At 41.7% G+C, this 15244-nt stretch overlaps 2 protein-coding genes across 2 annotated transcripts in view; both read left to right on the forward strand.

The window, feature by feature from the left end:
* Window positions 1-3853: 3853 nt before the first annotated feature.
* On the forward strand, window positions 3854-9917 carry klhl42 (kelch-like family, member 42). Its single transcript, XM_082510452.1, has 3 exons — window positions 3854-5057; window positions 5131-5324; window positions 7512-9917. Exons 1-3 carry the CDS (start codon window positions 4294-4296, stop codon window positions 7964-7966), a joined length of 1413 nt encoding a protein of 470 aa, XP_082366578.1. The 5' UTR covers window positions 3854-4293; the 3' UTR covers window positions 7967-9917.
* Window positions 9918-12007: 2090 nt separating this feature from the next.
* The window catches only part of nrip2 (nuclear receptor interacting protein 2), a 50191-nt gene continuing 46954 nt past the window's right edge, over window positions 12008-15244 (forward strand). The window contains exon 1 of the mRNA XM_082510716.1: window positions 12008-12793. Coding sequence (XP_082366842.1) covers window positions 12638-12793 — 156 coding nt within the window. The 5' untranslated portion in view covers window positions 12008-12637. The remainder of the gene's footprint in view (window positions 12794-15244) is intronic.

Below are 15244 nucleotides of genomic sequence, written 5' to 3' on the forward strand. Positions count from 1 at the left end.
AGACTCAAGGGTTAGTGTTAAATGACCTAATAAGTGTAAATTAGGGCTGCCACGATTAGTCGACTAGTCACGATTATGTCGACTATTAAAATCGTCGACGACTAATTTAATAGTCGACGCATCGTTTGAAGCTTTGTAAGATCACAAAGGACGCAGGAATGAGTAGTAGGATTTAAGGGTGTAATAACGGACTGAAACAGAAGATGGCAGCACTGCATGTACAAGGATGCCAGCTGCCGTTAAACCCCGAAGAAGAAGAAGCTGTGTCCCAGAATTCATAGCGCAGCCCAGCGCAGTTGTCAACAATGGCAGCAGCTAGTTAGTTTTAACTTTACTCTTATTATTCTTTCGGTTGCAGCGCCTCTACAGTCACAAAATAAACGTTTAACATATTTTCAGGCAAGAATGTAGCTGTGTAAACCTCAAATATCTGCTCAGTTTATCAAGACACCACATATTTTCAAAAGCTCTCCGACGTTTTCGGAGACGTCTGTTACCCACTAGCTCGTTAGCTAGGCGGGGGCAAGGCTAACTAGAGCCGTGAGAACACCGGACTCCCGGTGTTGTGCCAAAAAGTGATTGTCTGCCAAAAACTGATTTCCGGTATTTGCCAAAAACTGATTGCTCGTATTTAAACTGCTATAAGTAACTTGTTGGGCTATAATATGTGAAACATATGTCAAATGCATCCCTCATGGATGACATAAAGTTATCTTGAGCCACAAACAACATTCGTGTAACAAGGTAGAAGCCGCAATCAGTTTTTGGCAGTGACTTTTATATAACCTTTATTTATCCAGTTAAAAAAAAATCTCATTAACATTAAAAATGTCTTTTGTAAGAGTAAGTTGGCCAAGAGGACAGCAGAAATGGCAGCAAATATTACAATATTTCCGTAAAAATATTTTAAGTGGGGATAAAGGACCGGATTGGTTATAATGTAAGTACAATAGCAGAGAGTTGTAAAGATACTTGAAAAACAGATATTGTTTTAATTCTCTATATAACCCCTTTGTAAACCCTGTTCACCGAAGTCTATTTACGAACATACGTAAAGATATTACACATAAAAAATACACAGAAACATTGGAAATCAGTTTTTGGCAGACAATCACTTTTTGGCACAACACCGGCAAATCGTTTTCAAACCCACCACTGTCTTTCGCTACTCAGGTTAAACATGATATATAAGTCACTTAGATAACTTAAAATGTTATTGTTTGGCTTTCTTTAGTATTTTATTTGTTCCTGAGTAAATCGGTTTGGCTAAGATTAAAGTTATAGTTTTTGCACAGCTAAATAAACTTCAAGCAGACAGCTGATCATCAGAAGTTTGAGATGCTGGATAATATACTCCGGTGTCCTGTTATATTTTAGAAAGCAAGGAGTTTATTAAACTTCACCGAAACAATCTGCAAATTTCATTAAAAATTAATAAACTACCATCTTGTCTTTATTTTTAGTTAGCACAAACACTTCAAGCTGTAAGCTAATGATAGTTATATAAGACCAGATGCTGCTGGTGCAATAAGCTGTACGCTGTACGTCCAATGGATGATGATCTGATTAGTCGACTAATCACAAAAATAATCGGTGACTAGTCGACTATCAAAATAATCGTTTGTGGCAGCTAGGGTTGCCAACTCCCTGAAAAATAAATAAGGGACACCTCGTGGCCAGGGCCGGGCGACCCAGTTGTCTTCACCCTTCCCAGTGTGGTGAATTTTCTAGCTCTTTTTTTGTGTGTGAAATTATTTTTTTTAACCCTTTGACTTGAATTTGATTTAAGTAGATGTGTATTCTTTGTGATATGAACACATGTGAAACAAATGATCATTTAGCCATTTATTTTTAGCTCAAAATGGCAACATTAACACATAAAACAGGTCTCTTTCTTAAACAGAAGCCTGTCATGCTTAACTTTTGAGAATATAAGTAAATCTTTCTTTAAAAGAACTCTGTCCTGCTTAACTTAAAATTATAGAAAACAATAGAAAGAAAAATATTCTTGTAACAGTGCACATTTAGTGCATTTAGTACAATTGGCTTCAGCTGAGGTATTATTTCAGCTTTTCTAATGCTAATCAGCTGCTCCCGTTTGAAAACCCGCTTGTTCCCATGATTACGCATCTTAACTCATCATCATTATTCATCTGTGTATTACTTTTATGTATTAGTCATCTATTTGTTGTAATCATCTATCCTTGCAGTCGTTTATTACACAAAATAAATTATATTATCACACTTCTGGCCACATAGCGCTGATATTCACTGCACATGCCCATATTAACTTTTTCCAGCCAGGTGTTTTCCTTTTCCCATTCTTCCCTTTCTCTGAGGGGAACAAACATTGCTGCTCTAACGCTGGGCTTACACTGTGCGGTTTTAGGCCCATTTTGAGCCGATTTTTGGGTGATCGGACCGATTTTGGCCTTCATCGTGTAGTATACGTGGGGTAACGAGAAGTGATTAACACCTCACGACCAGCTCCCGATCATCAATCGCTCGTGAGCCGCTCACACTGCTCACGCGCAAACACGTAAACGCCGTGAAAAAGACGGAGCAGCACGGCTGTGCAGCGTGTGATCTGGACACAAGCGACGGAGGCACAACTTGGAGAACTTTGAAAAGCTCATCCGAGCCTTTTCGATGTGGCCTCACAAAATTATCACGACCACAACAACCGTGAAAATAGTTGGATTTACACTGCTGCTCAATCACAGCTGCCTGATCATGTTTTTCATTAGCAATTTAGCAAAGTTGATGGTGGTGGTGGTGTGTCTGTGTGAGTGAGAGACAGAGAGAGCGAGCGACAGATTTTCTGTTATAACCTTAATTTTATGGACGCACAGTGTGAGCACTCAGGTCGCATCAGAGCATCGGGCGGTATAGTGTGAGACCTGCATCGTGACCTACCAACTTCTAACCCCTGCGAGTCAATCGTGCAGTTTGAGCAGGAGCTGAATAACGCGACTGAAAAAATCGCACAGTGTCTGCCCAGCTTTAGGTGTACTGTCGTCCGAGACTTGCACCGCAGTGACGGCGTTTGTTTCCCTGTTGGCCATGCTTCTTGTTGTGGTCATCTGTTGTCTTCCGGTATTTTCTCCGTAAGCGACCTTTCCTCGACCAATGAGATGAGCGGTAATCTGAATTGTCATACTCGAATTGTCATAAGTGTGCTGTCAGCTCATTGGTCACAAAGCAGGAGAGGGGCTGGGAATTATGTTTTCAAACAAAGCGTTAATTCCATAAACATTTATAGACTACTTTTGATTCGCACTGTATTACGGGACAAAGTGCGTCCCTTATTAGCTCAATACGGGACGTGTACTTTTGTTTCTAAATACGGGACGATTCCGTATTTTAAGGGACGGTTGGCAACCCTAGTGGCAGCCCTAGTGTAAATCATTCTTCTGTAAATATGTACGTGAACTGGACTGAAAATGATTTAAAAAAGCAGCCAATGTCCAAAGAAAAACTTTGAAAGATATTCAGAAATCCTGGAGAACTGCTGCTCAAGCCCACTTTAAAAATGACAAGAAAGTCTGGTTCCTTGGAACCAAAATATGAAGAAATTATGGTCAAGCTGAGGTGACCACAGCCAATAGCATCTCTGACAAAACCCCAAATTAAATTTTATTTAATTAAAAAATCTAAATAAATAATAACAACTAACTAATCAAAATTAGCCAAACCAAATAAAATAAGTAAATAGAAATAAATAAATAAATAAACAATCACAAAAATAAATAGACTAATCAAAAGGGGGATCAGATATTTAACATACTCTTATCATTTATTCAAACCATGTTATGTAATTCTAATAACGACCTGCTGGGGGCAGTAAGGTGTCTTCGATACGCCTAATCTGCCAATAATTCCAATGGAAGAAGAAGACGCACATGATGTAGGGTGCAGAATCAAAACAGTTAAATTTGACAGCTCGACATTGTCCCTCACAAGGAAAATGTTATGAAAACGTTCCTGGCAGGCTGAGAAATAAACCGTGATATTCAACCAACATTTTCAGAAAGTGGGGCCGAGTTGTGGAGGAATGCCATCACGGGGAAAAGCTTCTTTTGGCCGGTTTATCCGGGAGCGGTTGCAGCGCCTCTACAGCTAGCTGATTAGCTTCCCAGCTCCATGGCGATCTACGGGCTGAGCATTACCATATATAGACCGGGCACGGAGCTCCCTGGCCGGTGAAATGTAAACGGCGACGGGCTCGGGAGACTGAGAAAGGGAAAGCAAAGACAAAACTCAGCTTGAGAGACCAAAACCACCATCTTCACCATGTCATCCGAGCAGATCATCGCCATCATCATGGATGACAAAACCTACGAGGTGAATAAAAAGAAGCTGATTGAGAAGAGCGACTACTTCCGAGCTCTGTACAGCTCGGGGATGAGGGAGTCCACGGAGGACTCGGTGCAGCTGCAAGGACTCAGCGTCCTGGGCTTGGAGCTGGTCCTGGAGTTCATCAACACCTCCAAAGTCCAGGTAGTCAACGAGACTCTGGAGGATCTGATCGAGACCGCCTCCTTTCTCCAGGTCACCTCCATCCTTAAGCTCCTCACTTCGGAGATCCGGCTGGAGAACTGCGTGGAGCTGTACAGCCTCTCCGAGGTGTATGGGACTCACGACCTGCGTACCGCTTGCCTCAAATACATGACCTGCTACTACCACCCCATGCTGAGGCGGCCCGAGTTCAGCAGCCTGGCCTCTGCTGTCAGGGACCAAGTCAAGGAGATGCGCATGAATGGCACTGCCACCCTGGTGGCCATCGGAGACTTCACCAGCCTGTCCCTGGACGTTCCAGATCAGGATGAGCCCTGGTCCATGCTGAGGTATGGAGAGGTGGAGCAGCGCTGGAAGCCTCTCGCCAACAACCTCCCTCCAGATATGATCAACGTCAGGGGGTATGGGTCGGCCATCCTCGATAACTACTTGTTCATAGTTGGCGGGTACAGGATGACGAGTCAGGAGATCTCTGCTGTGCACTGCTACAACCCCTGCAGGAACGAGTGGAACCAGGTAGCGCCACTCAACCAGAAGAGGTAACACGAGTCCCCACTTGGTCCCCATTGGTTGCCTTGCATCGCGTTTCAGTCAGTGATTCTTCTCATGCAGGTCCAACTTCAAGCTGCTGGCTGTACAGGGGAAGCTGTACGCTGTGGGAGGCCAGTGTCTGGGCACAGTGGAGTGTTACAGCCCTGAGCAGGACTGGTGGACCTGCGTCTCCTCGATGCCCGACCCGCTGGCTGAGTTCTCTGCCTGTGAGTGCCAGGGTATGATCTACGTCATGGGTGGATACACTGCGAGAGGTGTGTGTACAGGAGCTACAGCAGCATATACACTAACACGCCAACACAGTCCGACAACAGTTTGGAGAGTAACTGAATTTTCATCTAGTGATTCTTTCTCCTTTTTTTTTAAGGAGCAAAAAAAGCCCACATTTAGAGGTTGAAGGTGACGTGAATCATTTCACAGCAGAAACCACAGTGCGAGATGACCTGAATAAAATAAAAAATGCGGTCTTTAAAAGATAATTTCATTTATTAAGAGAAAAAAATTATCCAAATCTACCTGCCCTGTGTGAAAAAGTAAATACTCCTCTTGTTAACTCATAGATTAATTGTGATTAACCACATTTTTTTAGCCACACCCAATCCTGACTACTACTTTTTCATGGCACTGTAGTTATAACTCCTCCAAAAAGCCTCTGAGAAATGAAGGGAAAAAACAGAACTTAATTCCACAGAGTAAAAACCTCCCTGATGGCTGTATGGTATTTTTAGCCTCTGGTTAGTCTCAACAGATGTTTGTATGTCACGGTGATTCTGTTGGAGAAGACTTCCTGTTAAACGGAGTTCTTCCTCCCTGCTGTCGCCATGTGCTGCTCATAAGGGAACATCTGTTTTTTTACTTTTAGTGTCAGGTAACTGTAACTCTCATATCAAGGCAGTTTATAGTGTAAAGACAGTAAACCGTTTCCTGATACGTTTTACTGAAAACATCAAGATGTTTGTTTTGTTAAGTTTAATCGTCACAAGGGGAAAAAATTAGGCTTAAAATAAGAGAAGCGAGAGAAGAGGAACAAACAGAACACAGATACCCAGGACAGTGTCTTTTCCTTATACTGTGAGGTCACTAAGTAAAAGTGAGTTAAACTGAAAATGACTTTGTGTGAATTCAGATTTTCTTGTTGTTGCATTGTTGCACTTCCTCTCAGTTGGCTGTGGTGTTTGTCACGTTGTCCTTGTGTTGTTTTGTCACTGTTGACAGTTTGAAGTAGATGTTTTACATACCGTTAATGCAGAAGTGCATCCATCCCTTTCTTTGTTTTCCGTTCCTCACCATAAAGGATTTGTGATTATCCAAATCTGATCGCGTTTCCACACTGCAGCTTCTTCTGGTGATTTGTTAATAACAAAGTCTGAAACATCCAGCTTCACCCTCCTCTTTGACTCTAATGGGACCACAGTTTACAAAACAAACATCGTGTGCTTTGCAGCCATAAACTCATCAGCAAAGTGTTTACTGAGTTCATACTAAGAGGGAGCCGAGGACCTTTTCTCATGCACTTCTGTACAACGTAACCATCTGCCCCCTGCTGGCTGTTAGAGACGCAGGCTTTGCTGCACCACCAGATGTTTTTGGATCTTTCTTACCTACCTGTTTATATTCTCAGATTCAGTTCCTCTTGAGCTGCAGTTTACTTTTCTCAAACAAAATTAGATCACTTTTTACCCCCTTTAAAAAAACCCTCTAAAGGCATTCGTTAGAACCATTATGTCCATGTCACATTTTAGCGCCCAACGAGAATTTTAAGTAAAGTAAAAAATAATAAATACAATAAGCAAAAAGACAAAAATATAATTGAAATGAGAAATCACACAAAAAGTTATTAAACTTTTACAGTAAAAGCATGGACCGCTCATGCACCTTAAGGTAGTTACTACACACCCAGACTGATCTGTGAATGACTCATTATTTCTATATTGAGTAATTTAAGATTTTGGTAGTTTGGATCCTTCATATTTGGGTCTGCTGAGCTGCTCCTGCTTCTTATAATCCTATAAACTCTTCATTTTAATGTGTATTTATCCCTTTACCAGTCAGCAACATATCGTTTATAATCAGGACACCTTTTCCCGGATTATCTCTTATATAACCTTAATTATAAGGGATTTATCACTGCTGGGTGAACAGGATATCAAAGCGGTTATTGCTTCCATATTTGGGTTTTTGTTTAAATAAGATGAGCAACTTCAATGCATCTCCCAGGTTGTAGGAGATTTTATAAGATTTAAAAACTATTCTTTATTTTATTATCGGTTTGTTTATGTTGGAGCACATTCTTACATTTCTCTTTGTTAATTATTCAGTCATTCTGTGTTTTTTTTTTTTTTTTTTAATTTTTTATTTTATTTTGGGCTTTCTAATATTAAATATGTAACAATTACTCTCGTAAAGTTTTTTTTGTTTCTTCTTCCCATTACACCGGACAGAGAGGAACACAAACATCCTCCGATACTGCCCCATCTCTGACACCTGGACGACGTTCCGATCCTGCCCGGCTCACATCCGGAAGCAGCAGATGCTCTCCGTGGAGGATACCATCTACCTGGTGGGTGGATACACCCACGAGCTGGACACGGGGCTGTGGCGGCGACGTCCCAGCCAAACGGAGGACGTGCTGACGGTGCAGTCGTACAACGTCACCACAGGGGAGTGGCTCCAGCTGAAGGAGAACACGTCCAAGTCGGGACTGAACCTGACATGCACGCTGCACAACGACGGCATCTACATTATGAGCCGGGACGTCAGCCTGCCCACCAGCCTGGAACACCGCGTTTTTCTCAAATATAACATTTTCTCAGACGCTTGGGAGGCCTTCAGGCGCTTCCCGGCTCTGGGACAGAACATGCTGCTCTGCTCACTTTACCTTCCTAACGTGCTGTGACACGCAGAGCGGCGGGAAAGCTCGAGCACTGTTAACAGACCAATTATTGTTGCACTCATTGGGGATCTGTGGCGTCGGGGTGTGGTTGGCAGTTTGAACGCCTCGTGACCGCCGTGCCTCGGATTTAAAAACTTGAAAAACGTGCACTACGCTAAAGATACTGCTGTGGATGCAAATGGAAAAGCTATAATCACAAGTGTGGCCCAAAGCATCATCAGAGGTAGCACCAGTTTGTGCCTCTCATGTGTTAAAGTCAGCAGTCACCATTAAATAATCACCAGGTGAAGTTTAGAAAACACAGAACCAGCTGGTTTTGCCTTTTGAAGGCATTTCCACAACCCTCAAAAAGTCTCCTCTGACCATCTGGATGAGCACATGATGGTTGGATTGCAGATTTGAAAGGTGGAGGAACAGCATACATATGGTCAAAAGAGTCTTTTAGGGTCCTGGAAATGATGTTTGATGAGAAAAACATTTCCAATTCAAATAGTGTAAATTATATCACGTACAGAGCTTTAACAACCTCTTTGTGTGACACAGCATGTGAAAACCAATCTGGAGTCCAAATTTCAAAACTTCTAGTTTAACATGCAAAATATTCATTTTTGTTTCTATGAATTTCTTTCAGAGAGACTAAAAAGTCTGCAGCATCACTGTGGGGATGAGTTTTCCTTATTATTTGTAGACTGTGACGTTAAAATGAATTTTTGAAAAACTGGAAATTAATTTTGCGCACAGCCTGGATCCTGCATATTTTTCACATGCTGTGTTACTCTAACATTTACAGCGTGACATTTCTGTCCACACTCTTTCCAAAAATCATTTAACAAAAACACTGAGAAAATAAACTGAAAGAAAATATTAAATACAGCTTAATTAAAAAATAGAATAATAAAAAATACACTAATTAGTTTTAATTCTTTTTTTAATTAAAGTTGTTTTTTTTTTTTTTTTTTCAGTTTTTCATGTTTTAATTTATTACTACATGGAGGATATTTAGCAGGTCCCAGGCTTAACAAAATTCAGAATAATCATTATAATAAAAACATTTTTTGGAAGCAGCTGACTCAGTAAGCACAGACTGCAAACACTAAAACTACTGACAGTTTCTTTATATTTTTATTTTGGTTGATTTTTTTTTATTTACGAAAAACTTTTTATTCGTTTTATTTATTTCCTTTCTGTCTACTTTATTTTATTTTAACTAAAATATTTCAGCACCCAGAGTTTTCAGGCGATTTGAAAACCCCTCCGCCTTTGAAATGAGACATGATACTCCGAGTTAGGCTCTGTGCAGATCTCCTGCCTGCCACTGTTTTGTCTTAAGCAGACTTAAAACGCACTTTTCTACTTTTACATCCACGACCATACAAAACATGAGAGGCACTGACGAGGGCTGCATAACAGCATGCTTTCAAATCTAACAGCCACGTTATTCCTGATGTTTACACTCCATTGGCATCAAAGTTTAACATAACACAGCATAACACACTACAAACCTTAAAAAAATCTCAGAAACAACATGCATTAATGCGCTGCACATGGCAGGTAATCATAACGTGGCTTTGGTTTTACACTGCCAGTCGTACAAGGAGCAGAAGTTCTTTCAGAGGGAGCTTCATGTGTTGTATGAACACTTGCATAGTCTTACTCTTCAGAGAGACACTAAGAAAAGCTTAAAGCGCGATTTCATGAACTGATGCACACGTGCCTTCTGCGAGGATAAAAACAGGAAAAAAAGCACAAGATGCAGGACTCTGTTACATTTCCAGCAACCAACCAATATCGCTGTGTTTACTTTCTGATTTTTGCTGAAGCAGGTTTTGTTTTCATTTCTGCGATGAATGGAGGGACGGGTGCAGGTTTGAGAAGTGAGTCTGAAACTGCTGCAGTGGTTGTTTGACAGTTTGGACATTTAAGTCATGACCAATAAAGGTGAAGTTCAGGGGTCTGTTCCAGTGTCTTCTCTTTGCTAAATGCTATCCTACTAATCAGACACACACACACACACACACACAAACAAACAAATAATGGAGAGTGTGGTTTGCACATTCACTGGTTTCATTACACTGGTTCCATTTCAGCCAGAGACATAAATCCTTCATCTGGCTATAAAATTCAGACATGCTGAGCTACCCGCTGTGGTGACCCATTGTGACTAGGGAACAGCCAAAAGTAGCTTATTTTCAACCAGCAGAAAGGACTGACTGTTTTTAACTCTGATAATCTATGATGTGACATCCTACCAAAATATCTTTTCCACTTTCCGGGAACATGACCCCGGAGAAAGTCCTGCCTCTGAGGGTCACCCTGCTCCATTCCTTCCCAGGAAAAGTTGGCACAAATGCCTGGCCTGCAAGTGCATTTGCTCCTAATTTGAGGCTTCATTCATGGTCCATGAATTAAGGGTTTCTGTGATATTATTTCCATCTTATATTAATTTGTTTACCCATTTGTGAAATATTAAACCTCAAATCAACAGAAAGATCATTTTTAGCTCACCTTTACTAGTATGTCTACTATCACAAGTCACCTATTTTGGCTTTTTCAATTAATTCAACAGTGTTTCTACAATTCTAACAAACTAGAAAGTTAATATTTGGTATATTCTTCAGCACAGCCTGAACTTTCTTGGCAACTTTTAAATTATTTCAATAGCCTTTCAGTATAAATCTCCTGGCTTCTTGAAAGACATTCAAAACTCTTCCTATGTCGGCTGCCTTTAGGTAATCCCACACTGCTTTATAACGTTGAGGTCCGCGCTCTGGGGAGGCTAGTATAAGACTGATAGTGCTCCAATGTGTGTTTCTCTTTCCAGGTATGCTTTAAATGTATTGACAGCGTGCTTTAGATCATTGTCATGCTGAAAAATGAAGCCAGCGCCACTCAAAACCTTTCCCGATGGTTTTATTTGGTGGTGCAAACACTGTTGGTACTTTTCTGTGTAATTCCATCAATCTTGACAAGATCCCCAACACCACCAGCTGAAATGCATCTCCAAACCATGACAGAGCCTTAATGTTTTACAGATGGCTCTAAAAACTCATTGTTACCTCTCTCCTAACCTCATCTGTACATACTGATGATGATTTGAACCAATTATACCTCAGACATTTCTCTCGGCAGCCACCCTTCCACCGAGGCCATTTCTGATGATGCTTCAGTGAACAGTAGACAATCACTTGAAGGGTCAGATGCAACTCTAATTTCATTGTCAGGTCTTTGATCTATTTTTTCATTTTGCTTAAGGACATGACTTTCAGTTACTGTTCATCTGCTGTGCCTTAAGATACAAAATTAATATTGGTTCTTCGCTAAGTTGTCCAACTGTAACACAGGACATGTATAGTACAAAGGAAAAAAAAACAGATTCTTTTCAATAATGGCTGGTTGTGCCTCAGTGCTTGTCTTGCATTGCCATTGTAATTGACCCAGAGATAACGTGGAAGGGCTTACGTGTTTTATGATTTAGGGGTTTCAAAACCTTTCTTTACTGATAGAAAAGATGCACGTTGGGCAGAAAAACTCAACCAGCAGGTGGCAGCACACAAACATCAAATCCCTCGGCAGTATTTTCCACTTCACCTTCACAAGGACTCCCTCTGCCAGATGAAAATTATACACTTTAAAAAAGCAGTCTTTATATATATATATATATATATATATATATATATATATATATATATATATATATATATATATATATATTAACACGCACCCTCTGCAAGGATACACTCATTAAACGCTGTGACTGATAAATGAGCAGACATACTACACTTCAAGGAAACCCTCCACACCTCCAGGCCAAATCACCACTGCTGTATAAAAATGTGTCATCGCGTAGAGGTCATGATGAACGGCATATTTATAGCTTTTGGTGGTGTGGATGGATGGAAAGGAGAAAATGGATTCTTTAATTCAGACGGGAAGGAAATCAATTGTTGCCATTGGTGGTGCAGATTGATCCCCTGTTTGGGGTCGGACCACAGCGAGCTCTTGCACCTACACAGCGGGGGACTGATGCTGCAAACTGTGTCGGGCTCAGAAGCAACACACAGGAGTGACAGACTGTGCGTGTGGGTGGCTGTGCCAGTTTAAAAGACTAGACGAGGCAGAGAAATGCTTACTGTGATGGTTAAGAATGTGGTTACAGATTAGCAGGGGAGCAGTGAGGTCTGATGTACAAAGAGTCAGCTGGGAAAATATGCTCAGTGTTTGGGGGTGAGGGAAAGAGGAAGGCTGAGAGGAGAGAGAGAGAGAAGCACTACCGAAGGCAGAGATGTATATGTGAGAGAGAGAGAGCGATACAAGGACAGACAGCTCTGAGGGGAGGGGAGGAAACACTTACACAGACTCTGTCACACCTTCCACACAGCCTCGCAGCCTCTGTGAGAGACTCAGCAGATCTTGACGCTGTGAGGAAAGATGCACATGAGAGGAGCAGGACAATAGCTCCTGGGAGAAATACATGCTCAGGACTATACAGCAGCATTTCAGAGAGAGCAACAGAAGCAACGTTTAGAGGTTTATTTTGCTGCTGAGGACCTTAAAGAGGACAAGAGCTTTATGTTCTTTGGAGGGGTTTCTCCTCTTCTGCTGCCGCTGTGAGGTTACAGTCTCCGTGCTCCCGTGCACAGCATCAGAAAGAACTGGTTTTAATAGCCTGAGACAATGAGCGAGGCGAAAAAAGGAGAGATAGCAATCCGGGATAAAGCCATCCTGCACCAGCAGAGGCGTCTGAAGCAGGCCACGCAGTTCACACACAAGGACTCTGCTGACCTCCTGCCCCTGGATGGTCTGAAGAGACTGGGCACATCTAAAGACTTGGTGAGTGAGCTGCATGAGTGTCTAAACTCAATTGGAGAGGTGGTGATGTGCATGCAGGTGCTTGGCAGCTGTCAAAGGTCTGCAGTGAGCAGATTAATTTGCCATAACCTGCTGATGACCTAACCCACACTTTGACTGAGCTGCAACAGTTGGGATTTTGTGATGTAATGTGATTATGTTATTTGTGTTCTGTGTTCGACTTGAATACAGTTTTCCTTGTCGATTATGGTCAATGATTGTTGTGTAATTTGATGGCATTTCATTGGCTGGAAACAAACCTACAGGCCTACGATGGCTGTACCAACAACACTATATGGTGTAGAAGGGTGTGCTGAGACACCTAAGAGCTGAAAGAGTCAGTGGAAGTTTAAGGATGTTGTAGATAGAGCTGGTGAAATAAAGAAATCGTTTGAAGGTTGCCAGGCTATTCCTTGCTTTGCACAAAAAAATTGGACAGCAAGCAAAAAATTGGCTTAAACTACCCCCCTGGTCTGGTTCCCTGATGGGAAACGGTGGAACGCTCCATCATGGTTGGGGGTGAGAGACTCCCCCAGCTCTGTTTAGTCTTAGGGGTACAGTGAGGAACTCGGAATAAGGTCCCCGCTCCTTTATGTTAAGTAGCCAGTTGAGGTGGTTGGTGCATCTGGTTAGAGGAAGGATTCCTCCCTTTGGAGGTTTTCTGGGCATGCACAACTGGGAAGAAAACCCCAGGGTAGAATCAGAATGCGCCAGAGAGATTATATGTCTCGTCGGTCCTGGGAACACCTCAGGATCTTTCCAGGAAGTGGAAAGTGTGGCTGTTTAGCCTCCTGCCTCACAATGGAAGACGATGGATGGATATCGAGTTTGCTGTCAAGTAGAACGTACAGCTACACTCACCATGTAAGACAGTGAGGCTCTCTGACCGCAGTGATTTCACAGCCAAATGAAATGACAGTAAGAGGTTTTACTGGAAAAAACAAAGATAATTTTGCTGCTTTAATTTTTAGGTACCACCTTAACTGCACTGTAACTGGACTCTAACTTATCAGAATTAAATGACAAAAAAGTAACAGCCAGAAAACATCAGATATAATTTACCATTGTAGATACAGGATGGATTCATCCAGTCATCCTGAATCAAACATGCACATGTTTGTGCCTTCCGGAGGATCCCTAATTGAATTATCTAAATAATATAATAGCTTGCAGTGAGGTATAACCTGTCTAAGAAACTTGGGCTTGAGTTTTGGTGAATGTAATTTTAGTATTCTGACGACTGCACCCATGCTAGCACTCCACACTCTTTTCCAAATATAGTATCTTCTGGCTGTGAAACACAATACTCAAAACAATACTTCACTGAGGCTTTGCAATTTGGAGTCCATGGCCAGTCGGTCTTGGCATGGTCGTAATGTCCATCTTTTATTTACAGGCTTTGTATGCCACCTTGGTCACGTTTTGCTCGCTCTGCAAACACTAAAGCCTGCATTTAACATTTTTAACGTATGCAGCAGTGTTTCTTAAGACCCGATGGAGCTAATCACTTCTCTGCCACTTTGACAGCCATTATTCTCTCCACTGTTGATTAATTATTTGGATTAACTGTGAAAAAAGTTAAATTTCAATTCCTGAGTCCAAAATTACATCCTTTTCTATAATATCAGACCAGCCTCCAAAACCACTTTATAACAATATAAAATGAAGAAAAGCTGCAAATCCTCTTGTTACTGCATGGCCATTAAGTGTAACCTCTAAAATAAAGATTCATAAAACATTCACAGTCGTGCACTCTGCATACAGAGAGGGGAACGTCTTGTCAAAGGAGTTTACAGTTCACCGAGCAGGCCTCTCAAATAGAGACTGAAGTTAGTGCACACTTGGAAACAGACACACACTTTAAGGGTTGACATACAGGATGAAAGACAGCCTTGCAAGTAAAGTGGGGCAAGTCTGACCTGCTCACTTCCTCTTCCCCCAGAAACCTCACTAAACTGAAGTTGTTATGTACACTCTGGAGGAACTCCCTGTAATAATCTCAGCAATTTATTACTCAAGCTCTCCTCTGACACAGTTCTGGTTTGATGGTGGCAGCTTCGCAGGTTCCCCAGAGCTCTCTGAGAACCTGAGCACAGTCACGCTGGCACAGGAAAGCAGCTCTGGCAGCGCTCTGTGATCTGTGGATATCACGCTGCGATGCATTTACGTCTGCCAGATTTTAATACCAACATTTGCTGCTAGAAAAACATTCCTCCCCCCTTCTCCTCTGTCTCCACTGAGCTGCTTCATTACAATCCAGTGATGTAGATGTGTTTCCACTGACCTTCTTTCTTTCTTCACCCAGTGTCTGAGAAATACACATCATTTCAATGAATTACAATAACAAATACTGGAAGGACGCATGCTGTGATTTTATTTATTAACTAACATTTAGCTTTTCTTCAGCTAGCTCAAAAACTGTTGATCCGATTC

The sequence above is a fragment of the Aulonocara stuartgranti genome (assembly GCF_965226115.1).
Source record: "Aulonocara stuartgranti genome assembly, chromosome: 17".
Lineage (NCBI taxonomy): Eukaryota > Metazoa > Chordata > Actinopteri > Cichliformes > Cichlidae > Aulonocara > Aulonocara stuartgranti.